The 25047-nt window shown below is 47.5% G+C and overlaps 2 protein-coding genes across 2 annotated transcripts in view; both read left to right on the forward strand.

Moving 5' to 3' along the window:
- The window catches only part of ACADVL (acyl-CoA dehydrogenase very long chain), a 48284-nt gene extending 32601 nt beyond the window's left edge, over window positions 1-15683 (forward strand). The window contains exons 16-18 of the mRNA XM_087947405.1: window positions 8016-8188; window positions 11084-11159; window positions 13871-15683. Of these exons, the coding sequence (XP_087803531.1) occupies window positions 8016-8188; window positions 11084-11159; window positions 13871-14053 (432 nt within the window). The 3' untranslated portion in view covers window positions 14054-15683. The remainder of the gene's footprint in view (window positions 1-8015; window positions 8189-11083; window positions 11160-13870) is intronic.
- Window positions 15684-23223: 7540 nt separating this feature from the next.
- Window positions 23224-25047, forward strand: part of LOC148129201 (uncharacterized) — an 80151-nt gene continuing 78327 nt past the window's right edge. The window contains exons 1-2 of the mRNA XM_087947406.1: window positions 23224-23258; window positions 23336-23535. Coding sequence (XP_087803532.1) covers window positions 23224-23258; window positions 23336-23535 — 235 coding nt within the window. The remainder of the gene's footprint in view (window positions 23259-23335; window positions 23536-25047) is intronic.

Here is a 25047-nt window from a genome sequence, read left to right on the forward strand (position 1 = left end):
CAGATTGCAGAGGAAGGGATGACGAGAGAGAAAGCGGGCAGATTACAGAGGAAGGGATGACAAGAGAGAAAGCAGATTACAGAGGAAGGGATGACAAGAGAGAAGCAGGAGCAGCAGAGGAAGGATGACAAGAGAGCGCAGGCGGATTGCGAGAGGAAGGGATGACAAGAGAGCAAGCGGGCAGATTGCGAGAGGACGGGATGACAAGAGAGAAAGCGGGCGATTGCAGAGGAAGGCGGATGACCACGAGAGCAAGCGGCGATTGCAGAGGAAGGGATGACCAGAGAGAGCCAGGCGATGGCAGAGGAAGGGATGACAAGAGAGCAAGCCGAGCGAGGAAGGGAGCGATTGCGGACGACAGAGAGCAAGCGGCGATTGCAGAGGAAGGGATGACAAGAGAGCAAGCAGGCAGATTACAGAGGAAGGGATGACAAGAGAGAGAATACAGAGGAAGGAATGACGAGGGAGCAGATTGCAGAGGAAGGGATGACAAGAGAGAAAGCAGGCAGATTGCAGAGGAAGGGATGACAAGAGAGAAAGCGGGCAGATTACAGAGGAAGGGATGACAAGAGAGAAAGCAGGCAGATTGCAGAGGAAGGGATGACAAGAGAGAAAGCAGGCAGAAGAGAGGCAGATTACAGAGGAAGGGATGACAAGAGAGAAAGCGGGCAGATTGCAGAGGAAGGGATGACGAGAGAGAAAGCGGGCAGATTACAGAGGAAGGGATGACAAGAGAGAAAGCGGGGATTGACAGAGGAAGGGATGACAAGAGAGAAAGCAGGGAGATTGCAGAGGAAGGGATGACAAGAGAGGAGCGGCAGATTGCAGAGGAAGGGATGACACGAGAGCAAGCGGCAGATTGCAGAGGAAGGGATGACAAGAGGAAGGAGATGCAGAGGAAGGGACGAGAGAAGCAGGCGATTGCAGAGGAAGGGATGACAAGAGAGTAAGCGGGCAGATTGCAGAGGAAGGGATGACAAGAGTAAGCAGGCAGATGGCAGAGGAAGGACAGAGAGAAGCGGCGATGACTGAGAAGGAGAGGATGACAGAGCGGGCAGATTGCAGAGGAAGGGATGACAAGAGAGAAAGCGGGCAGATTGCAGAGGAAGGGATGACGAGAGCAAGCAAAGCGGGCCGGGATGACAGAGGAAGCGGATGACAGAGGAGAGAGAAGCGGCGATTGCAGAGGAAGGGATGACAAGAGAGTGTGCAAGCGGCGATTGCAGAGGAAGGGATGACGAGAGAGAGCAAGCGGCGATTGCAGAGGAAGGGATGACAAGAGAGCAAGCAGGCGATTGCAGAGGAAGGGATGACAAGAGTAAGCAGGCGGATTGCAGAGGAAGGGATGACAAGAGAGAGTAAGCAGGCGGATTGCAGAGGAAGGATGACAAGAGAGGAGGGATGACAAGAGAAAGCGGCGATTGCAGAGGAAGGGATGACAAGAGAGCAGCGCGGCCGGCAGAGGACACAGGAGGACGAGGAAGAGAGAAGCAGGCAGATTGCAGAGGAAGGGATGACAAGAGTAAGCAGGCAGATTGCAGAGGAAGGGACGATGCAGAGAGGTGCAAGCAGGCGATTGCAGAGGAAGGGATGACAAGAGAGAAAGCGGGCAGATTACAGAGGAAGGATGACGAGAGAGCAAGCGGCGGATTGCAGAGGAAGGGATGACGAGAGAAGCGGCGATTGCAGAGGAAGGGATGACAAGAGAGCAAGCGGCGATTGCAGAGGACGGGATGACAAGAGAGCAAGAGCGGCGATTGCAGAGGAAGGGATGACAAGAGAAAGCAGGCAGATTGCAGAGGAAGGGATGACAAGAGAGAAAGCAGGCAGATTACAGAGGAAGGGATGACAAGAGAGTAAGCAGGCAGATTGCAGAGGAAGGGATGACAAGAGAGAAGCAGGCGATTGCAGAGGAAGGGATGACAAGAGAGAAGCGGCAGATTGCAGAGGAAGGGATGACAAGAGAAAGCAGGCGATTGCAGAGGAGGGGATGACAAGAGAAGCAGATTGCAGAGGAAGGGATGACAGAGAGCAAGCAGGATTGGCAGAGGAAGGGATGACAAGAGAGAGCAAGCGGCGATTGCAGAGGAAGGGATGACGACCAAGAGAGCAAGCGGCAGATTGCAGAGGAAGGGATGACAAGAGAGAAAGCGGCGATTGCAGAGGAAGGGATGACAAGAGAGAAGCAGGCGGATTGCAGAGGAAGGGATGAGACAAGAGAGAGCGAGGAAGGCAGGCGGATTGACAGAGGAAGGGATGACAAGAGAGCAAGCGGCAGATTGCAGAGGAAGGGATGACAAGAGAGAAAGCGGCAGATTGCAGCAGAGGAAGGATGATGACGAGAGCAAGCGGCTGATTGCAGAGGAAGGGATGACAAGAGAGAAAGCGGCGGATTGCAGAGGAAGGAGATGACGAGAGAGCAAGGCAGGCGATTGCAGAGGAAGGGATGACAAGAGGAAAGCGGCAGACAGAGAGGAAGGATGACGAGAGCGCAGTTGCGATTGCAGAGGAAGGGATGACAAGAGAGCAAGCAGCTGATTGCAGAGGAAGGGATGACAAGAGCAAGCCGGCAGATTGCAGAGGAAGGGATGACGGAGAAGAGCGGGAGCGGGCGATTGCAGAGGAAGGGATGACCAGAGCAAGCAGGATGACAGAGGAAGGATGACAAGAGAGCAAGCAGGCAGATTGCAGAGGAAGGGATGACAAGAGAGTAAGCGGCAGATTGCAGAGGAAGGGATGACAAGAGAGCAAGCGGGCGATTGCAGAGGAAGGAGACAGAGGATTGCAGAGGAAGGGATGACAAGAGAGCAGGCAGATTGCAGAGGAAGGGATGACGAGAGAAAGCAGGCAGATTGCAGAGGAAGGGATGACGAGAGAGAAAGCAGGCGGATTGCAGAGGAAGGGATGACAAGAGAGTAAGCAGGCAGATTGCAGAGAGGAAGGGATGACAGGAGAGAGCAAGCGGCGGATTGCAGAGGAAGGGATGACAAGAGAGAAAGCGGGCAGATTGCAGAGGAAGGGATGACGAGAGAGAAAGCGGGCAGATTACAGAGGAAGGAATGATGAGAGAAAGCGGGGAGATGACAGAGGAAGGGATGATGAGAGAAAGCGGGCAGATTGCAGAGGAAGGGATGACAAGAGAGAAAGCGGGCAGATTACAGAGGAAGGAGGACGACGCGAGAGAGCAGAGCGCATGACAGTGCAGAGGAAGGGATGACAAGAGAGTAAGCGGGCAGATTGCAGAGGAAGGGATGACAAGAGAGTAAGCAGACGGATTGCAGAGGAAGGGATGACAAGAGAGTAAGCAGACGGATTGCAGAGGAAGGGACGACGAGCAAGAGAGCATGCGAGGAGCGGGATGCAGAGGAAGGGATGACAGAGAGAGGGAGACAGAGAGCAAGCGGCGGATTGCAGAGGAAGGGATGACAAGAGAGCAAGCGGCGATTCAGGGAAGGAGGAAGGGATGACCAAGAGAGAAAGCCGGCTGATTGCAGAGGAAGGGATGCACGAGAGAAAGCAGGCAGATTGCGAGAGGAAGGGATGACAGAGAGATTGCGAGCAGGCTGATTGACAGAGGAAGGATGACGAGAGAGAGAGGCGACGACAGGGCGGATTGCAGAGGAAGGGATGACACAGAGAAAGCCGCAGATTGCAGAGGAAGGGATGACAAGAGAGAGCAAGCGGCAGAGGAAGGGATGACGCAGAGGAGAGGACGAGAGAGAAAGCGGCGATTGCAGAGGAAGGGATGACAAGAGAGCAAGCAGGCAGATTGCAGAGGAAGGATGATGAGCGAGGATGACAAGAGAGAAAGCGGCAGATGGCAGAGGAAGGGATGACAAGAGAGTAAAGCGGCAGATTGGCAGAGGAAGGGATGACGAAGAGAGCAAGCGGCGATTGCAGAGGAAGGATGACGAGAGAGAGCAGCGGCGATTGCAGAGGAAGGGATGACAAGAGAGCAAGCCGGCAGATTGCAGAGGAAGGGATGACAAGAGTAAGCAGATTACAGAGGAAGGAATGATGAGAGAGGAGGCAGATTGCAGAGGAAGGACAAGAGAGCAGAGGCGCGATTGCAGAGGAAGGGATGACAAGAGCAAGCAGGCGATTGCAGAGGAAGGGATGACAAGAGAGCAAGCGGCAGATTGCAGAGGAAGGGATGACAAGAGAGCAAGCGGCTTGGATTGCAGAGGAAGACGACGACAGAGAAGGCGGCAGATTGCAGAGGAAGGGATGACAAGAGAGGAAGCCGGCGATTGCAGAGGAAGGGATGACAGAGAGCAGCGGCAGGCGATTACAGAGGAAGGGATGACAAGAGAGCAAGCGGCGATTGCAGAGGAAGGGATGACAAGAGAGCAAGCGGCGATTGCAGAGGAAGGGATGACAAGAGAGCAAGCGGCGATTGCAGAGGAAGGGATGACAGGCAGAAGAGGAAGGATGACAAGAGAGCAAGCCGGCAGATTACAGAGGAAGGAATGACGAGAGCCAAGCAGATTGCAGAGGAAGGGACGACAAGAGAGCAAGCGGCAGATGCAGAGAGGAAGGGATGACAAGAGCAAGGCAGATTGCAGAGGAAGGGATGACAAGAGAGCAAGCGGCGATTGCAGAGGAAGGGATGACAAGAGAGCAAGCAGGCAGATTGCGGAAGAGGAAGGGTTGACAAAGAGCAGTAAGCGGCGATTGCAGAGGAAGGATGACGAAGAGAGGCCCGATTGCAGAGCGAGGACGACAGAGCACGGCAGCGGATTGCAGAGGAGGGACAAGAGAGAAAGCGGCGATTGCAGAGGAAGGGATGACAAGAGAGCAAGCGGCGATTGCAGAGGAAGGGATGACAAGAGAGCAAGCGGCGATTGCAGAGGAAGGGACGACAGAGAGAAAGCGGCGATTGCAGAAGGGATGAGAGAAAGCGGCGATTGCAGAGGAAGGACGACGCCAGGCAGATTGCAGAGGAAGGGATGACAAGAGAAAGCAGGCAGATTGCAGAGGAAGGGATGACAGAGAGAGCAGCAGGCGATTGCAGAGGAAGGGATGACAAGAGAGTAAGCAGGCAGATTGCAGAGGAAGGGATGACAAGAGTAAGGCAGATTACAGAGGAAGGGATGACAAGAGGGCAGATTGCAGAGGAAGGGATGACAAGAGAGAAAGCAGGCAGATTGCAGAGGAAGGGATGACAAGAGTAAGCGGGCAGATTACAGAGGAAGGGATGACGAGAGTAAGCAGGCAGATTGCAGAGGAAGGGATGACAAGAGAGAAAGCGGGCAGATTACAGAGGAAGGGATGACGAGAGAAAGCGGGCAGATGACAGAGGAAGGGATGACGAGAGAAAGCGGGCAGATTGCAGAGGAAGGGATGACGAGAGAGCGGGGCAGATTGCAGAGGAAGGGATGAGAGGAAGCACGGCTTGCGAGGAAGGGAGCAAGAGAGCCAGGCAGATTGCCAGAGGAAGGATGACAACGGCAGACTGCAGAGAAGGATGACAGAGGAGCAAGCGGATGACACGAGAGAGCAAGGGATGACAGAGGAAGGGACGACGAGATTGCAGGCAGATTGCAGCAGATGAGAGAGAGCAAGAGCGGGCAGAGCAGAGGAAGCGGATGACAAGGAGACAAGAGAGCAAGCGGCAGATTGCAGAGGACGGATGACGAAGAGAGCAAGCGGCAGATTGCAGAGGAAGGGATGACAAGAGGCAAGCAGGCGATTGCAGAGGAAGGGATGACAAGAGAGCAAGCAGGCGGATTGCAGAGGAAGGGATGACAAGAGAGAGCCGGCGAGGGACGGATGACAGAGCAGAGGAAGCGGGGATGACAGAGAGGAAGCGGCAGATTGCAGAGGAAGGGATGACAAGAGAGCAAGCGGGCAGATTGCAGAGGAAGGGATGACCAGAGAGTAAGCGGCGATTGCAGAGGAAGGATGACGAGAGAGCAAGCGGCGATGGCAGAGGAAGGGATGACGAGAGAAGCGGGCAGATTGCAGAGGAAGGGATGACAAGAGAGCAAGCGGCGATTGCAGAGGAAGGGATGACAAGAGAGAAAGCAGGCAGATTGACAGAGGAAGGGATGACAAGAGAGTAAGCAGACGGATTGCAGAGGAAGGGACGACAAGAGAGAAAGCGGGCAGATTACAGAGGAAGGGATGACGAGAGAGGAAGCGGAGATTGCAGAGGAAGGGATGACAGAGGGGCAGAGACAGCAGAGGAAGGATGACAAGAGAGCAAGCGGCGATTGCGAGAGGAAGGGATGACAAGAGAGAAAGCAGGCTGATTGCAGAGGAAGGGATGATGAGAGAGTAAGCAGGCAGATTGCAGAGGAAGGGATGACAAGAGTAAGCAGGCGGATTGCAGAGGAAGGGATGAAAAGAGAAAGCAGGCAGATTACAGAGTAAGGAATGACAACAGAGAAAGCAGGCAGATTACAGAGGAAGGGATGACAAGAGAGAAAGCAGGCAGATTGCAGAGAGGAAGGGATGAAGCGATTGACAGAGCAAGGATGACAGAGTGCGGCAGATTGCAGAGGAAGGGATGACGGAGAGAAAGCGGGCGATTGCAGAGGAAGGGATGACAAGAGGAAGCAGGGCGATTGCAGAGAAGGAGACGGGATGAGCAGAGAAGCAGGCAGATTACAGAGGAAGGGATGACGAGAGGGGGCAGATTGCAGAGGAAGGGATGACAAGAGAGTAAGCGGGCATGAGCAGAGGAAGGGATGACAAGAGAGCAAGAGGCAGAGGAAGGCCGGATGACGAGAGAGCAGGGGACTGACAAGAGGAGAGGAAGGATGAGCAGATTGCACAGAGGAAGGGATGACAAGAGCGAAGCGGCGATTGAGAGGAAGGAGACAAGCAGGAGCGGCGATTGCAGAGGAAGGGATGACAAGAGAGAAAGCAGGCAGATTGCAGAGGAAGGGATGACAAGAGAGAAAGCGGGCAGATTGCAGAGGAAGGGATGACAAGAGAGTAAGCAGGCAGATTACAGAGGAAGGGATGACGAGAGGGAGGCAGATTGCAGAGTAAGGGATAACAAGAGAGAAAGCAGGCAGATTGCAGAGGAAGGGATGACAAGAGAGAAAGCAGATTGCAGAGGAAGGGATGACGAGAGTAAGCAGGCAGATTGCAGAGGAAGGGATGACAAGAGAGTAAGCAGGCAGATTGCAGAGGAAGGGATGACAAGAGTAAGCAGGCAGATTACAGAGGAAGGGATGACAAGAGAGTAAGCAGGCAGATTGCAGAGGAAGGGATGACGAGAGTAAGCAGGCAGATTGCAGAGGTGTCTCGTGTTTATGACGGCTACAGTGTCCTGGGAGCCCAGCCGGTTCCGAAAAGTCAAAGGAGGCAGCTGGATTCGGTTTAACGCCCACTTAACGACCGCTTAGCAATTCGCTAAGCAACCGCAGCGCTCGGCTTCGCAGCTGTGACCAGGAATTAATATATTATTAAAAGGTTAATAATAATATAATATACTGTAATCGATTGAATTAGATTGAGTAAGAAAATGAATATAAGTTAACTAAAGATGAAATATAGTTTTGAAAGACAATAACTGTAACGTTAACAATAATACAACAATTGATAAATGTGATATAAAATATTGATTGGAATGGTTATAAATATAAACAAGTAAGAAATGTATGATTATGAGCACAAGAGATACGTACCCAACCGACACACCAACGGTGTGGTTTTATTTGTTTGTCTTTGTTATAACATAAAAAAAACTTTTCAAAAATAAATAAATAAAAAGAGGAGAGGAGAGGGGAGGAGCGGGGAGGAGCTGGCGTCGCGACGGTACGGTCTGCAATCGAGCTCCGAGATTGCAGCCGATATCTCAGCCCCTGGTCGGTCCAAACGGACCTAAACCGTCCCGTAGAGAGGGTGATAGTGAAGGGCGCATCCTGTGGATCCCAGGGACATCGCAAAGTCCCTGGTTGATCGAGGAGAAGCCCTTTTGCCAGCGGCTGAGAGGCAGCCATTAAGCTACTGAAGTTGGGACAGCTCCGGAACGGAAGAGACTAAAAGATAAATAAATTGAGGACGGCCTGGACCAAGCCTGCTTCTCTCTGCCGTTCGCGAGATTTCAACGGACTCCCCTTTTTACTCTCTTTTATTTTCCCTTTCTCTCCAAACTTCCAGAAGAGCAGTTTATGCTGAAACAGATTGCGGATAGCGCCATCGATATCTATGCCATGGTGGTCGCTCTTTCCAGGTGAGCCTTGGATGCCCCTCCCCAAGATCCTCTGCCTGGGCAAATGTCCTTTTGTATTTGCTGGCAAAGGAACAGCCGCCCTACAGAACAGTGGCGGCTAACCTTTTTGGGCTCCTGTGCCGAAAATTGCGTGCATCGCTCGCTAGCGTGCCAGCACCCAGAAGGCAATGTGCACGCACGCACGTCCCCCCAATTTACCTGCATGGCTACCAGCTGATTTTCGGGCCTTTTTCAGCCTGCCAGAGGCTCGAGGGAGCGTCTGCAGTGCAGGCGAAGGAACAGGCCTGTTTCGTCACTTCCCGTATTTCCGGAAATACAAGGAGTGACTAAACGGGCCTGTTTTTCGGCCTCCAGCCTGCAGAGGCTTCCCCGAGCCTCTGGCAGGCAAAAGGCCCAAAATCAGCTGGGAAGCGCGCGCATGCTCAATGCGGGTAATTTTGCCTGGGCTCGCGTGCCCACACAAGTGGCTCTGCATGCCATCTGTGGCACGCGTGCCATAGGTTTGCCATCAAGACTCCAGAAGATAGGCTTGAGATACAGAAGGATCTCGGCAGACTTGAACCCTGGGGCCTATCTAACAAAATGAAATTCGGTGTATGTGATGACCCAAAAGGGGCGTGGCACAAAGGCAACCCAGTCAGATAATCCCTAAGAGTCCCTTTTACTATCTCCAAACTTTGCCCCTCAATGTCCTGGTTACCTTCTGGGCTGGAGAAAAACTCTCCCAGGTAAACAGCCTTTGGGCTGCCGAGAATCAAGTCCAAAATGTGGCCAACAAAAACGGTAACTTAAAGTCCAATCAAGGCAAAATGAGGTCCTTTAGTCCGGCAGGGCAGGAGAAGGAATTTCAGACGTGAAGGCACGGCGGTAATTCAACAAGGTTGGGAGGATGCCAGGAACACAGATAATCAAAGTCAACACAAGATAAACTCACGTTTGGTTCCCAGCAAATGCCGTTCTCAGCTTGCATGTCTTTTACACTCTCTTCCCAGCTGCAGCTAATGGAGAGGATCAGGGCCCTTTCCTCCCCCATAAGCCACCCAACCCACATTGCTCCCTTCTCCATTCCTCCCTGCATGCCCTAGGATGAAGAGGGGGTAGTGGGCCTGGGTCTTTCTCTGAACTCCCTCTCCCTTGTTCTACCTCTCTCCTTCTGCTCTGCCCAGCTGGACTTTGCCCTCCACCAGTTTCCTCCACCAGCCAGCAGAGCCATACTCCCACTCCCTGTCGGCTGTTCGTCTTCCTCCTCCTCAGATGACGGGGGCATGACAGTGTAGAGAAAAATGAGATTTTACACATAGGCAAGGGGGAAAAAAGCAGATAGACAGGTACTGGATAGATGTACCAGTAGTAGCTCCGTAGTAGTAACTGTGAATGGGATCTTGGGAGCCGTAGTCACTTAAACATGCGCCAGCTGTGTGCTGCAGCTACCCAAAAGGGCCTAGGGTGCATTAACAGAGGGACAGAATCATTAAGGTCATCGAAACCCAGCAAAAGGTGAAACTAGCTAGATATATAAACAGATCAGCTGAACAGAACAAAAAAAAAAGCACGTGCATCTTACAGACCCACTTTGACTTTGGCTGAAGAAACAAGGATGTATGAAGGTGTAGGACGAATGTTTATCCTTCATCCCAAAGAAGTAATTCACAATCAGCTGTTAGAAAACAAAAATGGCAGAAGGAAAAAAAATTAAGGAACTTAGAGCAAAATAAATCGTATTTGGAACGGAGCGTAAAAAGAAGCTGAAGATTAATATTTGGGAGATGCTCGCGGCTAGAAGAACACAATAAGTTTCTGGGATATTTGACAGCAGAGATTTTGAACCCTTCTTGTTAAACCTTCAAAGATGTGTGAGACATGAAGGACCTCACTCCAAGTTCTTCCAACTAGCTGCATCCTGTCAACCCAACCTTGTAGTTCAATGCACTAATAAACAATTTATATACCAAAAACAAACAAACAGAGGGACAGAATCACGTGAAATATTAGTACTGCTTTAAAAGCCCACAGTAAGACCCCAGAAATCCCTATGGGTTTTTCCCCCCCTACCTCCTAGAGGAGAGATTGCAGAGGAAGGGATTGAAAGAGAGTAAGCAAACCACAGTGGCGAATGCGCATCGCAGGAAGTGTTCATCGCCGCTTTATAATGCCTTGGTAAGGAGATCCTTGGCACCCTGCATCCAGTTTTGGTCACTGTGATGTTAAAAGGACGTTGAGACTCTAGAAAGAGTGCAGAGAAGAGCAACAAAGGGGATTAGGGGACTGGAGGCTAAAACATACGAAGAACAGTTGCAGGAACTGGGTATATGTCTAGTTTGATTAAAAGAAGGATTGGGGGGATATGATAGCAGTCTTCCAATATTTGAGGGGCTGCCCCAAAGAAGTCAATTCTTCAAAGCCCCAGAAGGCAGGACAAGAAACAACAGATGGAAACTGATCCAGGAGAGAAGCAACCTGGAATTCAAGATAAAAATATCCTAACAGTGAGGACAATTAGCCAGTGGAACTGCTTGCCACCAGAAGTTGTGGGGGCTCCCAACACCGGAGGCTTTTAAGAAGAGACTGGACAGCCCTTTTTGTCTGGAATGGTGTGGGGTTTCCTGCCTGCACGGGGGGTTGGACTAGAGGACCTCTAAGGTCCCTTCCAACTTTGTTATTCTTTTATTCTCCAGGGGAATCTTTAAAATGTAGGCAGGAAAGGATCGATTTGGGGGTCCAGGAAGGGAGAACGCGGTTCTGAGCCTTGGAGAGCAGACAAATGAGATGTCTAGTCCAGTTTTAAATATCTCTTTGGTTCAGTTCCTCCCTGCCGAAACGTCCCGTTTTTGTAACTCAGGTGCGAGTCTTACCTTCTCTTTGATTTCACTCACCTCCTCGGTTTGTTGTCGACAGAGCATCTCGGGCACTGGAGGAAGGACAGGCCACGGCCCAGCACGAGAAGATGTTGTGTGAGACCTGGTGCATGGAGGTAGGCCTCCTTGGGGGAAGGATTGAGGGGTGTGTGTGTTTAAGGATCTCTGGAGGGGCTGTCCCTGGACAGGGAGGGGGAGGTAGGGAGGGAGAAAGATGGGGAGGGGGTTGGAGCTGACAGGTGGTTCAGGAAAGCACCTGAGGCACAGGTTCATCCCAAATGTTCAGCAGTCTTAAAGGAGGGAGGAGGAGAGAGAGAGAGAGAGAGAAAAGAGAAAGAGGCAGGAAGGAGAGATTGAGAGAGAGAGAGAGAAAAAGGGAAGGAAGGAAGAAAAGAAAAGAAAAAGGGAGGAAAGGAAAGGAGGAGGAAAGGAAATAACGAAGGGAGAGAAAGAGGGAGGGAGGAGAAAGGAAGAGAAAAGGAAGGAGGAAAAGGAAGGAAGGGAGAAAAGAAAGAAAAAGGAAGTCAAGAAAGGGGGGAAAGGAAGGGAGGGAGGGAAGGAAATAATGGAGAGAAAGAGGGAGGAAGAAGAGGGAGGGAGGAGAAAAGGAAGGAGGGAAGAGGGAGAAAAAGAAGGGAGAGAGAAAAGAAAGAAAAGAGAAAAGAAAGATGGGTAGGAGGGGAGGAAATAAGGGAAAGAAAGGGAGAAAGAAGAGGGAAGGAGGAGAAAGGGGTAGAAAAGGAAGGAAAAGAAGAAAAAGAGGAAGCCAAGAAAGGAAAAGGGAGGAAAAGAAAGAAGGGAAGGAGGAAAGGAAATAAAGGAGAGGAAGGAAGGAAGAGGGCAGAAAAGAAAGAAGAAAGAAAAATAAAGGAAGGGAAGAAATAAAGAAAAAGGAGGAAAGCAGAGAAGGAAGAGAGGAAAAGTAAGGAGAAATAAAAGAAGTTTGTATAGACAGACAGCTAGATGAAGGAAGGAAAAAAGGGTAGAAAGGAAAGAGAGAAGGAGAGGGAGGAAAGAAATATATGAGGAAGGGAGTTTGGCAGGTTTTTGTAATTATTAAGAAAAGCAGGGATAGTTTTCAGTGGACCCCCCCCAAAAGAAACGGGGGGTCCCTTTTCTGGTCCCCCAGGAAGGAGGCACTCCCTGACAGTGTTAAAAATCCTCTTTATTACGGCGAGTTCCATTCCGACGGTGTCTTGAGACTTTCAAGAAGAGACTGGACTGCCATTTGTCAGAAAATGGTGTAGGGTCTCCTGCTTGGGACGAAGGGGGTTGGAATAGATGACCTACAAGGTCCCTTACAACTCTGTTATCTTAGCGTCGGCAGAGGCAGCCCAGGTAATCGGGTTAAACCCCCGCAGCCAGAGTGGGAGCTAAATGGAAAAGCAATATATAAATAATTGGCACTAAATAAACCCTTCCTTCCTTCCTTCCTTCCTTCCTTCCTTCCTTCCTTCCTTCCTTCCTTCCTTCCTTCCCTTCCCTTCCCTTCCTTCCCTTCCCTTCCCTTCCCTTCCTTCCTTCCTTCCTTCCTTCCTTCCTTCCTTCCTTCCTTCCTTCCCTTCCTCCCTTCCTTCCCTTCCCTTCCCCTTCCCTCCTTCCTTCCTTCCTTCCTTCCTTCCTTCCTTCCTTCCTTCCACTGGAGCCCGATTAAATTACAAGCGAAACGTTAACAGTGGTGCGCCCGGAAGTGGTGTTGAGTTCACACACCACAAAGGCTCTCTCCTAACTTGGCAACTTTTAAGACTGGTGGACTTCGACTCCCAGAATCCCCCATTCAACCATCCTTGTTGTTGTTTTTTCCCTCCTCTTCCTCCCTAGGGCGGAGAGATTGCAGAGGAAGGGATGACAAGAGAGGAAGCAGGCAGAGAGAGTTGAAGTCTTAGCGAAGCTGGCTGGGGGGGATTCTGGGTTTTGGTGGGTTTTTTTTGCCTACTCCCTGGAGTAGAGAGCAGAAGAACGTGCTGCCCTTACACACACACACACACACACACACACACACACACACACAGAGGAAGTGTGTTTTAGAACTTTGGTAATGTTCCCAACACTTCCCTTCACCCAGTCTCAGGAAATTGTCCCCAAGAAATCCAGCCACCAAGCAGGCCAAGATTAGCCCACAAGGCCGAGAGTCCATAAAACAGTAGGAAGTTGCTGCAAATCTACCAGCCAAACCTTAAAGCCACCGGGCAAAACCGAAAGCTTACTCGGCCAGAGAAGTTCGGAGTCTCCAAGGCAAGGAAGCCCACGGGACAAAGACGCACAGCCGCAAACCAAACACGTTAAATAGCTTTTCTGGTGCAACAAAAGGCAGATCTCCTTTGCTCTTGTCTTTTCTCTGCCCTGCGGGCTCTCGGATCCAACACGGAAGGCAGCTCCTTTTCACGGACTTGCAAACTGCCCCCAGCTGAAGCCCTCCCCTTCCACACACACACACCCACATGTAGATCTCCTTCCGCCACCAGTTTAGAGCCATTAATTAACCCAGTTCCTAATGTGCCGCGAATGAGCTCAATAATCCTTCCTCGACTCGGACTCCTCCGAGGAAGAGTCAGGGAAACCATCCAAGGGAGACAGATAATACAAGGAAGGGATTACAAGAGAGTAAAGTAGATGATTAATAGAGTTGAAGTCCACAAATCTGGACATGGCGTGCGCATGGACCATGGTGTTGTCAACTCTCCGGCTTTGGAACCCGCTTCTTCTAGGGCCCTTTTTTTTCTCCTAACCCCAAAGTTCTTGGGCTCTGTGTGTGTGTGTGTGTGTGTGTTTGTGTTTTGACTTCAGGGGGGCAGCTTCTCACCTGTAACTTCTCTCTTTTTCTCAGGCCTACAAGCGGGTCACTCAAAACCTGACTTCTCTGCCGTCCAGCACCACCCAACAGATCTTCAAGAATTTTCGGGTCATCTCCAGCCATGGTGGAGAAGGAGGAGTGGTCTCCCCCTTACACCCTGGGTTTCTGAGACGCCCCCCTTCCTCCTCCTCCTCCCAAACCCTCCTCCCCTGCTAGCACTGATGATGTTCCCTAGTTGGGTCATGAAATGTTTGCAAGGAAACCACCCAGCTCAGAGAGCAACAAGGACCCCACAGTATTCTCCTCCTCCTCCTCCTCCTCCTCCTCCTCCTCCTCCTCCTCCTCCTCCTCCTCCTCCTCCTCCTCCTTCCCCCAAACCCAATTCCTTTCTAACACTGATGTTTCGTACTTGGATCATGAAATGTCTGCAAGGAAACTACCAAGCTCAGAGAGCACCAGGGACCCTTATAAACCTCCTCTCCTTTCTCCTTCCTCTTCCTCCTCCTTCTAAACCCTTCCTCCCTGCTAGCACTGATGATGTTCCCTAGTTGGGTCTGAAACGCCTGCAAGAAAAAGAACCAAGCTCAGAGAGCGCTCAAGACCCCACAGTTTTCCCTCCTCCTCCTCCTCCTCCTCCTCCTCCTCCTCTTCCTCCTCCTCCTCCTCCACCTGTCTTCCTTCCTGGTTGCCATGGGGGGCTGCAGACTGGGAGATGTCGTTTTTACGGGGCAACTGCACTTCGCACCTCTGCAGGTAGTCCTCGCTTTACGACCACAATCGCAACCGGAATTTCCATTTGCTAAGAAGGCAGCTCTTAAGTGAGTCTCTCCCTTTCCCCCCTTCCCCCCTCACTCAATTTTACAGCCTTTTTTTTTTTCGGGCATGGTTGTAAGCCAGCTGCCGCAGCGAACCGTGCCGCCGTTTAAGCAAGTCCAGCTTCTGTTGCCGGAACTGGCTTGTCGGAAACCAGCTGGAAGATCGCAAGTGGAGCGGAGGGGGGAATCCTGGGATCCTCGTGCCCATCCTAAAGGCGAGCTCGTTGCCAGGGCCCGGATTTTTGGGGGATCATGTGAGGATGTCTCCACGGCCATCAATGTGTGATTGACTCAGGGTGGGATACCAAATAAACGCAGTCGCAAAAACCCGGTGAAGCCCCTTTTATTCTTTCCCTTTGCTTCCAAGCTCCGAATATCCTTGACGGAAGACAAAAAACTCCCCCACAAACAGTTACAAGAAGGAGGGGAAAAAAGCAACACAAACCAGGCAAGATAAGGGCTGGAGGACGTCCACAATTAACACACACTGGGAAGGACGCCAAACTCAGAGAGGAACCATAAACTAGAGATATTTCCATGCTTTGTTTCTAGCGCTCGCCCATACGCAGGTCCAGCCTCTTATTCAGTTGTCACAGCTGCAGCCCATGAAGAAGATCAGGGCCCTTTCATCCCCCGTAGACCATGCCATTCACATGTCTCCCTTATCCTCTCCTCCCAGCGTGCCCTAGGATGGAGAGGGGAAGGGCCTGGGTCCTCCTCTGACTGCCCAGCCGGCCTCTGCCCTTCCCCAGCCTCCTCCACCACAACCCCCGGAGAGCCCCACTCCCACTCCCTGTCAGCAGTTCCTCCTCTCCCGCAGAGTCAGTCTCCACCAGGGGCACGACAAAACGTAAGACCGGGTTCTAAGTCATTTTTTGACGTTGTAACTTCGGACTGCCGCTAAACAAGCGGTTTTAAGTCGAGAATTTGCCTGTAGTTGGAAATCCCGCCGCCATCCTTGTTTTTTCCCGCCCCTGCAGTTGCGTCACCCTGCCTGGGAATTTGCTATTAAAAAGTTTTTAATCCAATAATCCGGAGTGAACTTGCAGCATTATTGATGGGTGGGGGAGGGAGGATAAACGCGCCCCGCCGTAGCCCGAGAGATTTTCCAAACTATTTCCAGATGATCCGGCAGATCGGAAAGGGTATAAATGCTGCCCCTGGTTGAGGGCAGCTTTGAGTTGCAACATATTTTAAAAAGAGTGGGGGGAGGAGGAGGAAAGAAAGAAAAAACGGGATTCTCAGCCCATTTACAGTGGCGTAAAACACATGGAACTCTATGGAAAGTTGCAGTGAAATGATTAATTTGGGTCATTTGCACAATTTCCCTGAGATTGGATTTTGCATTTTTGTCCATCCATGGAGCTGGGATCGTTTAATAATCCAGTAAAGCCATTTGCAATTGACTGGAAGGGGTTTAGGTCAATACTTTTCCAACCAAAATTGTCTTGCAATTGACTGATGGTGATTTTTGTCAATGTTTTTCCAAGTAAAATTGCCTTTTGCAATTGACTGACAGGGATTTATGTCAATGCTTTTCCAACTAAAATTGTCTTTTGCAATTGACTGACAGGGTTTTTGTCAATGTTTTTCCAAATTGAATTGTCTTTTGCAATTGACTTGATAGGGTTTTTGTCAATATTTTTCCAAATTGAATTGCCTTTGCAATTGACTGACAGGGTTTTTGTCAATATTTTTCCAAGTTGACTTGTCTTTTGCAATTGACTGATGGGGATTTATGTCAATGCTTTTCCAACTAAAGTTGTTTTTTGCAATTGACTGATGGTGATTTATGTCAATGCTTTTCCAAGTAAAATTGCCTTTTGCAATTGACTGACAGGGATTTATGTCAATACTTTTCCAACTAAAATTGTCTTTTGCACTTGTCTGATGGGATTTTTGTGAATATTTTTCCAAGTTGAATTGTCTTTGCAATTGACTGGTGGTGATTTATGTCAATGTTTTTTCAACTAAAATTGAATTTTGCAATTGACTGATGGGATTTTTGTCAATATTTTTCCAAATTGAATTGTCTTTTGCAATTGACTGACAGGGTTTTTGTCAATGTTTTTTGAAGTTGAATTGTCTTTTGCAATTGACTGATGGGGATTTATGTCAATGCTTTTCCAACTAAAGTTGTCTTTTGCAATTGACTGACGGGATTTTTGTCAATGTTTTTCCAAGTAAAATTGAATTTTGCGATTGGCTGATGAAAATACTTGATAACATTGCTGTAATAATATTTGATTAATAACATTTGCTCAAGTTCAAACGGTGCTCCAAATATCTTGAAAATACACCCAAGTCCTCCGTTACGATCACTAATCATTATTATTACTTCCAGTCCTCTTGATCAGCTAGAAATAAGGTACACTTCCTACAATAAGGAACCAAATTTAAAAGTGTGTTAAGAAAACAATGACCAGTTCTTATCTCTTTTTATTAAAAAAAAGGGACACCCACTTAGCTCATTATTTTTCATTTTCCTTTTTAAAAGTTCATTTTGAATAGCCAGTGCAAAAGCTACAAAGCCTTCAGGAAAAATGAAAAAGACAAATGGTTAAAGAGGAAAAAGAAATCTAGATATCTTGTTTTGAATGAGATAAACTAAATATGAATAAAAGGAAAGAATAAATAACATTTGAATAAAATTTGAAATAAATCTATATTAGTCCTTGTTTTATGACCACAATCGAGGCCCAACCTTTCTGTTGCTAAATGAGACCAGTGAGTTTTGCCCCCGTTTCACAAACTGCTTTCCCCTGTGGAGTCTGCTGGTCAGAAGGGCACAAAACGTGACCCCCTGGACACACTGCAACCGTCATAAATACGAGTCAGTTTGCGAAGCGTCCAAATTTTGATCACGTGACACACGGGGATGTCTCAATGGTCGTAAGTGTGAAAAATGGTCCTACGTTGCTTTTTTTCTGTGCCGTAACTGAATGGTCACTAAACGAAGGTAAGTCGAGGAGTACTTGTAACATGCCTAGGTATTGGGATAAAAATTAACTCAACTTGTAACTTTTATCAAATCTAGACCGTACCAAAACGTTCTTCAAACACTCGCATTTACAAAAGTGGAAATCTAAAAGAAAGAAAAAAAATCAGAGGATAAACTTTATCTAAACTATATCAATCTCTCTTTCTATATATATATTCTGTATTGTGTTCATCTGTGAGTCAGACTTTTACAGTAAAAGTCTGATTACAGTAAAAGTCTTGACTACTGTAAAAGTCTGACTCACAGATGAACACAATACAGAAGCCTGATGGTGGCAGATGAGATTCTGCCGAAACGTCGCTACAACTTTAAAAGCACAACTATAATGACGTGGGAAAATACCCGAACAAAGCTGAATACCATACATATAGATACCCGCGAAAACTTAAGAAAACCTCTATATCTATATATATCTCTATATCTATATCTATATCTATTCTTTCTATCTATCTATCTATCTATCTATCTATCTATCTATCTATCTATCTACATATATCTATATATCTAAATCTATCTATACCTATATCTATCTATCTATCTATCTATCTATCTATCTATCTATCTATCTATCTATCTATCTATCTATCTATCTATCTATCTATCTATCTATCTATCTATCTACATCCATGCGAAATACCACTCATGCATCATCACAAAATCTCCAGAACCGTCAAGCTTACAAACTTGAAATTTGGCACGTTTGTTCCTCCCAGCTTCTAGGGGCTCACTAAGAAAGGATTTTCCAAAATGACCCTCAGAGCATTTAGAGTATTTCCTCTATTATTGTTATTGTTGTTGTTGTTATTGTTGTTGTTGTTGTTGTTATTACGCTCTGATGCTAAGGAGTTCTACTCCCCTTCCCCACCTGAAAATAAATCTCTTCCAAATGCAAAACACAAGCAGAGACATCAAAACACCTTGCTGTCCCCTCTTTGCTCACACAGCAAATACTGTTTCAGTTTCCAAACAGCCCTCAAGTCTCACACACTGACAAGGACGCTAGCCAGATGAATACCAATGGATGCTGGTGGGCAGAGGCAGAATTTCCCCCCACCCTATTTTCCTCCCCCAAAACTAAGCCACATAGTTTCGTAGGGAAGCACAGGGATCCAGCTAGTTGTAAAACTACATAGAGAGAAAGCGAGCCAAACAACCGTTTTGATGGCTTCCTAAATCTTTTTTATTATTATTATTATTTTTAGTTTGCTCCTGATGATTGACAACCTTCCCAATTCAGCATACTCTAAAAAGAGAGAGAGAACTTTAAGGCCCACAATGCTTTTGGGGTGCGGACGGTGAGAGTGTTGTAAAACCATCTCTGCCCTAACATGACACCCAATTGTTGGAAATTTATTTACAATCGGGGAACTTATTTCCACATGTGGTAGACTTGTCCTCATGCATGACAATTTTGGCAAATAATTAGAATTTGGATAGAGGAAATAACAAAACAGAAAAGTAAAATTGAAACCGGATTTTTTTTTTTTATTAGGCATGTTAGAACCAAATATGAAAAAAAAAACCACCAATACTTGATTCAGATAACAGATAATCAGAGTTGGGAGGGACTTTGTAGGTCATCTAGTCCAACCCCCCCCAAGCAAGAGACCCTACCCCATTTCTGACAATTGGCAGTCCAATTTCTGCATATTATAACGGCAGCTGGAATAAGTATTGCTCAAAATTGGAAATTGGCTACAACTCCTTCAGAAAACATGATAATCAATAAGATACATGAATGTGCCGAGATGGATAGACTAACTAAACTGCTAAAAGATAATCAAGACAGTGAATATTATAAAACATGGGATATCTGGTACGACTGGCTAAAGAAAAGGTGATATCTGATGATCTGGTAGGTAACATTTGGAAAATAAGGGTGACGGGTAAATAAAGGTAAATAAACTATATGTATGGATATATAGAGTTTAAAATGACGAAGGAGTTATTACGACAATGTATAACCCGCTATCAGAAGGAAAGTACAAGTGTGTCTATTGCTCAAACAATGCTGTAAAATGTATATATTGGACTGCCATCTGTCAGAAATAGTGTAGGGTCTTCTGCTTGGGCAGTGGGGGGTCGGACTAGATGACCTCCAAGGTGCCTTCCAACTCTGATTATCTGTTATATATGTTTTTAATTTTGATATTTCATCAAATGAATGAAGCAACTGTTTCTTTAAAAAAAAAAAAACACCAAACAAACCCGTCCCTGCCCTACAAATCTTTTAATTAGTTTGGAGGGTTGGGTGGGGGGGGAGATTAAAGGAGATTAACATGCTCGGTGTAGTCCTAACCGCCTTTTCAAGATGCCCGTAAAAGACAAGGTATGTTTGTTCCTGTAGCAAATGTGTGTGTTTTATTTTCTCCCCAATCTCTGCTGGGTAGATTTGGTTTTTTTTGGGGGGTTGTCCCTTAAAGTTTGGGGAGACAATTCTCAACTCTCGAGAGCTCATGGGGTGTTGGGGACTTGGCTGCCCCCTCCAAGAGGTGGTTGATAGGGGGTCTTTACCCCTGCAAGGGGAGGCAGGGGGCTCTCCAATAAGGAATGGGGCCTTTCCTATTGCCCCTTTTTTTAAATAGTGTTTTTTATTATTTTCCATTAATACAAATCGTAATTACATTTTCGACAGCATTTACATCCACATATGTTATTGTCTCCTATTTCTATCCTCTATCCGTACATATCACCAATAATTGTTATGTTTACTTATTATCAATAGTTAATATCTATCTATCTATCTATCTATCTATCTATCTATCTATCTATCTATCATCTATCTATCTATCTATCTATCTATCTATCTGTCTATCGGTCTATCGGTTTATCGGTCTATCGGTCTATCTATCTATCTATCTATCTATCTATCTATCTATCTATCTATCTATCTATCTATCTATCTGTCTGTCTATCTATCTGTCTATCTGTCTATCTGTCTATCTGTCTATCTGTCTATCTGTCTATCGGTCTATCGGTCTATCGGTCTATCTGTCTATCTATCTATCTATCTATCTATCTATCTATATCTATCTATCTATCTATCTATCTATCTATCTATCTATCTATCTATCTATCTATCTATCTATCTATCTATCTATCTGTCTGTCTCTCACCGGTGATTATAAATATCCAACTTTATTTATTCCACATATCTACATGCCTGTGTACCACTATCTTGAGTATTCTCCTATATAATCATTCTGTTTCCATTTTTATCTCTTATTTTCTATCCGTTCATACCATCTCATGCCATACTGAGTAATACTCATTGGCCCTTTTCCTATTACTTTCTGATAGTCTCCTTGGTTGCCAAGGAATTGTGGTAGAGGAGGGAGGCAGTCACGTTCCCCATGCAGGTGGGGGGGGGTCCAGGAGGGAGCCCCCAATTCTGGTGTGAGCCCCCCCTCCCAAAACATATCTGGTGTGAGCAGAGGAGTCCGGCCAGGGTGGGATGCGGGGCAGAGAAAGGAGAACACCGCCATCTTGGGCTGCCCCCAAGTTGGGAGTCAAGCTGTTGGTGTGGCAGAGATGCTAGCCCTGGAAATGGGGGGGTTTCATTGAGCTGGGGGTTGGTTCTCCCTTGAGGGTGGAGGATGGTCGGTGGAGGAGGAAGGGGGTCAGCGTGGGGTGCAGAGGACGGGGTGGGCAAAAGTTGGGGCATCACCCCGCCCCCCCTCCCAGGAGAGAGAAAAGTAAACCATGGCATGGTTAGAAAATTTCTATAGGTCAGTGTTGTTGTTTTTTGGCAGCTTTAAAATTACAGGTTACCAAAGTTGGAAGGGACCTCGGAGGTCACCTAATCCAACCCCGCCCCCCCTTACACCATTTCTGACAGAGGGCAGTCCAGTCTCTTCTTGAAAAGCTTCCAGGGGTGAAGCTCCCACAATTTCCGAATAACAGAATAATAACAGAGTTGGAAGGGTCCCTGGAGGTCATCTAGTCCAACCCCCCGGCCCCAAGCAGGAGACCCTACACACCATTTCTGACAGATGGGAGTCCAATCTCTTCTTGAAAGCCTCCAGGGATGAAGCCCCCACAACTTCTGAATAAGAGAATAATAACAGAGTTGGAAGGGACCTTGTAGGTCATCTAGTCCAACCCCCCGCCCTCAAATACCGGAAGACTGCTCTCTTGTCTCCCCTGGTCCTTCTCTTCCCTAGACTAGCCAGGCCCAGTTCCTGCAACCGTCCATTGTAGGTTTTAGATGAGTGGACTTCAACTCCCAGAATTCCTGAGCCAATATGGAGGAAGGATGGCCCCTTTTATGACATGTGGACTTCAACCCCCAGAATTCCTCTTGCAGAGTTCTCTTTTGCAACATTCCCCACCCCCCAAAAAAAATTTACAGGATGATACAAATTCCAGCACTTGAGCAGGGGGTTGGACTAGAAGACCTCCAAGGTCCCTTCCAGCTCTATTCTGATTGTAATTGTAAAAAAAAACCTTTAGAACAGGCAGGGGTGTGGAACAGTGGCCGCTGTGGACTTCAACTCCCAGAATTCCTGAGCCAATATGGAGGAAGGATGGCCCCTTTTATGACATGTGGACTTCAACTCCCAGAATTCCTGAGCCAACCGTGCTGAGGTCAGGGGTCAAATTATTCTCCAAAGCGCCTCAAGGCTGGACAGGATGGATGGAAACTAACCAAGGAGAGAAGCAACCTGGAACTAAGGAGAAACTTCCTGGCAGGGAGGAAATTAACCAGGGGAACTCCTTGCCACCAGAAGTTGTGGGTGCTTCATCACTGGAGGTTTTTGAGGAGAGATTGGGGAACCATTTGTCTCAAATTGTGTAGGGTCTCCTCAGTGGTGGGATTCAATTTTTTTTACTGCTGAATACCACCTCTGGGTCTCCTGCCTGGGCAGGGGGTTGGACTAGATGACCTACAAGGTCCCTTCCAATTATTCTGATTGATTGACTGACTGGTTGATTGTTCAGGCTGAGCATCGTGTAGTTGGCCAGCCAAAGATGGAGAAAAAACAGACCTTGTTCAAAACAACCTGGAACCTTCTTTTAACACGGTTTAATAATAGAACCAGGAAAGCTGGCTCATACCGAGGAGAATCAAGGCGACGCCAACTTGAGTTTGTTCCTCACCCACTCCCATCTTTCGGAGCTAAGCCAGCTTTTCGATACCGATGCTGCCTATAAGCCCTCGTCTTACGGCCACAATTGAGACTGGAAGGTAGACGGTCATTAAGCGAGGCATCGCACAAACACACCCCACTTTAAGACCATTTTGGCTGAGGTCGATCAGCGAGACAGATGGCTCATAGTATGCCAGAAGGGACCTCAGAGGTCTTCTAGTCCAGCCCTCCGACCCAAAGAAGGACGTCTTACACCATCCCCCGACGAATGGACGCCGCAGAACATCGTGCGATCCTGACTTACGACAGCCTGTCAGCTTTCCCCACCTGGGGGAAAAAATTTGCAAATGGCCATCCTGGGATATACACACACACACACATACAGACAAACACACGCACACACGCACGCTCCGGGATGCTGCAACCGTCATAAAATATACCGACCCGGTTGTTTAAGCACCCGAACTGCAACCCACAGGGATGCCACAATACCGTCGTAAGCGCGAGGACCGATGGTAAGTTGCTTTTTTTTTCAGAGCATGGTCAGTCAATCAATGGTTGTAAGTTGAGGACTCCCCATACTTCCTTCAAGGCTGCCTGTTTTGAGAGGCGCAGTGGTGTTCCTCTCCCACCCCCTTATCGCAGCCTTCGCTTTCTCGTTTTCCGACCCAGACGCGGCAGCCATTTTGCAGCTGCTGAAGCAACCGCCCACGGCCTCGAACCCGGATTCCCAGCCCAAGATGGACAGGCTCCTGGGGATCTTCCAGAGCGATCTCTTCCAGGCCCTTTTGGGTAGGTAACAGCGCTGGCGAGAACCATGTGGGCGGGAGGGGGGAAAAACCTCCCCCAAAAACGAAAGTTTAGGATCACCAGCTGGTATCCCATCCACTATAGGAGCCACTTTGGCTTTCTGTGAACGGTCGCTGGTTGTGAAGGGCCAAGGAAAGGCGGCTTCCTGCAAGAAGTTTTTTTTATTGGGGGCTTAGTAGAAAAACGTTTGTTGTTTGTTATTGTTATTTGTTCCTCGGGATATTTTTCTCTAATGTCGTGTTTCACACTCGGCACCAGACCTTCCCCAAGTGTCCCCTTCCAGAATTTAAGAATTCGGAGGCTGCCACCTGCTGGCAGGTGAGGGAAATGCAATGGGTCACATTCCCAAGAGAGCCACTCACTCACACATCTCGCTGGTCCTAGAATTCTAAGGAGCGGAGGGGGTACCTTGGAGGTCTTCTAGTCCAACCCGCAAACAAGCAATTGGTTCCCGTGAGCTGATCAAGATCAGGGAGGGGGCAAAATGGAGAAAATAAATCTAAGAAATCTAAGTAAGATAATAAATAAACACAGTTAGTCCTTGACTTACCCATTTAGTGACCATTTTGACGTTACAACGGCACCGAAAGAAGTGAATGATGACCCTTTTCCACACTTACAAACTGCTGGCCATGATCAACATTCAGACGCTTGGCAACCGACTTGTATTTATGATGGACACAGTGTCCTCTTTTTACGACCTTCTGATGAACAAAACCCACGGGGAAGCCAGATGCCCTTAACAATCGGGTGGCTCATTTAACAACTATAGGGATTTGCTTCGCAACCGTGGCGAGGAAGGTCGTAAAATGGGGCAAACCTCACTTAACGACTGCCTGGCTTAGCGATGGGAATTTTGCGCTCAGTTATGGTTGTAAGCTGAGGATTGCTTATACATAAATGCATAATTGCATAATTACACCAAGAAATAAATAAATACATATCTATGTACGTACATACATCTTAAATCTATCTATCTACAGTATCATCTATATCTATATCTATCTATAATCTATATCTATCTATATTATATATCTATCTATATCTATTATATCTATCTATCATCTATCTATCTATATCTATTATGTATCTATATCTATCATCTATCTATATCTATCTATATCTATATCTATATCTATCTATCATCTATCTCTATCTCTATATATCTATATCTATATCTATCATCTCTATCATCTATCTATATCTATCATCTATCTGTATTTATCATCTATCTATCTATTATCTCTCTATATCTATCTATCTATACCTATATCTACTATCTATATCTATCTATTATGTATCTATATCTATCTATCTATATCATCTATCTATATCTCTTTATATCTATCTATCATCTATCTATATCTATATCTATCTATCATCTATCTCTATATCTCTATCTCTATCATCTCTATCATCTCTGTATTTATCTTCTATATCTATATCTATTATCTATCTATATCTATCTATCTATGTCTATCTATCTATATCTAT

Source organism: Notechis scutatus, chromosome Z (genome assembly GCF_049901735.1).
Source record: "Notechis scutatus isolate UNSWTSFEM ecotype Mainland chromosome Z, rNotScu1.2, whole genome shotgun sequence".
Classification (NCBI taxonomy): domain Eukaryota; kingdom Metazoa; phylum Chordata; class Lepidosauria; order Squamata; family Elapidae; genus Notechis; species Notechis scutatus.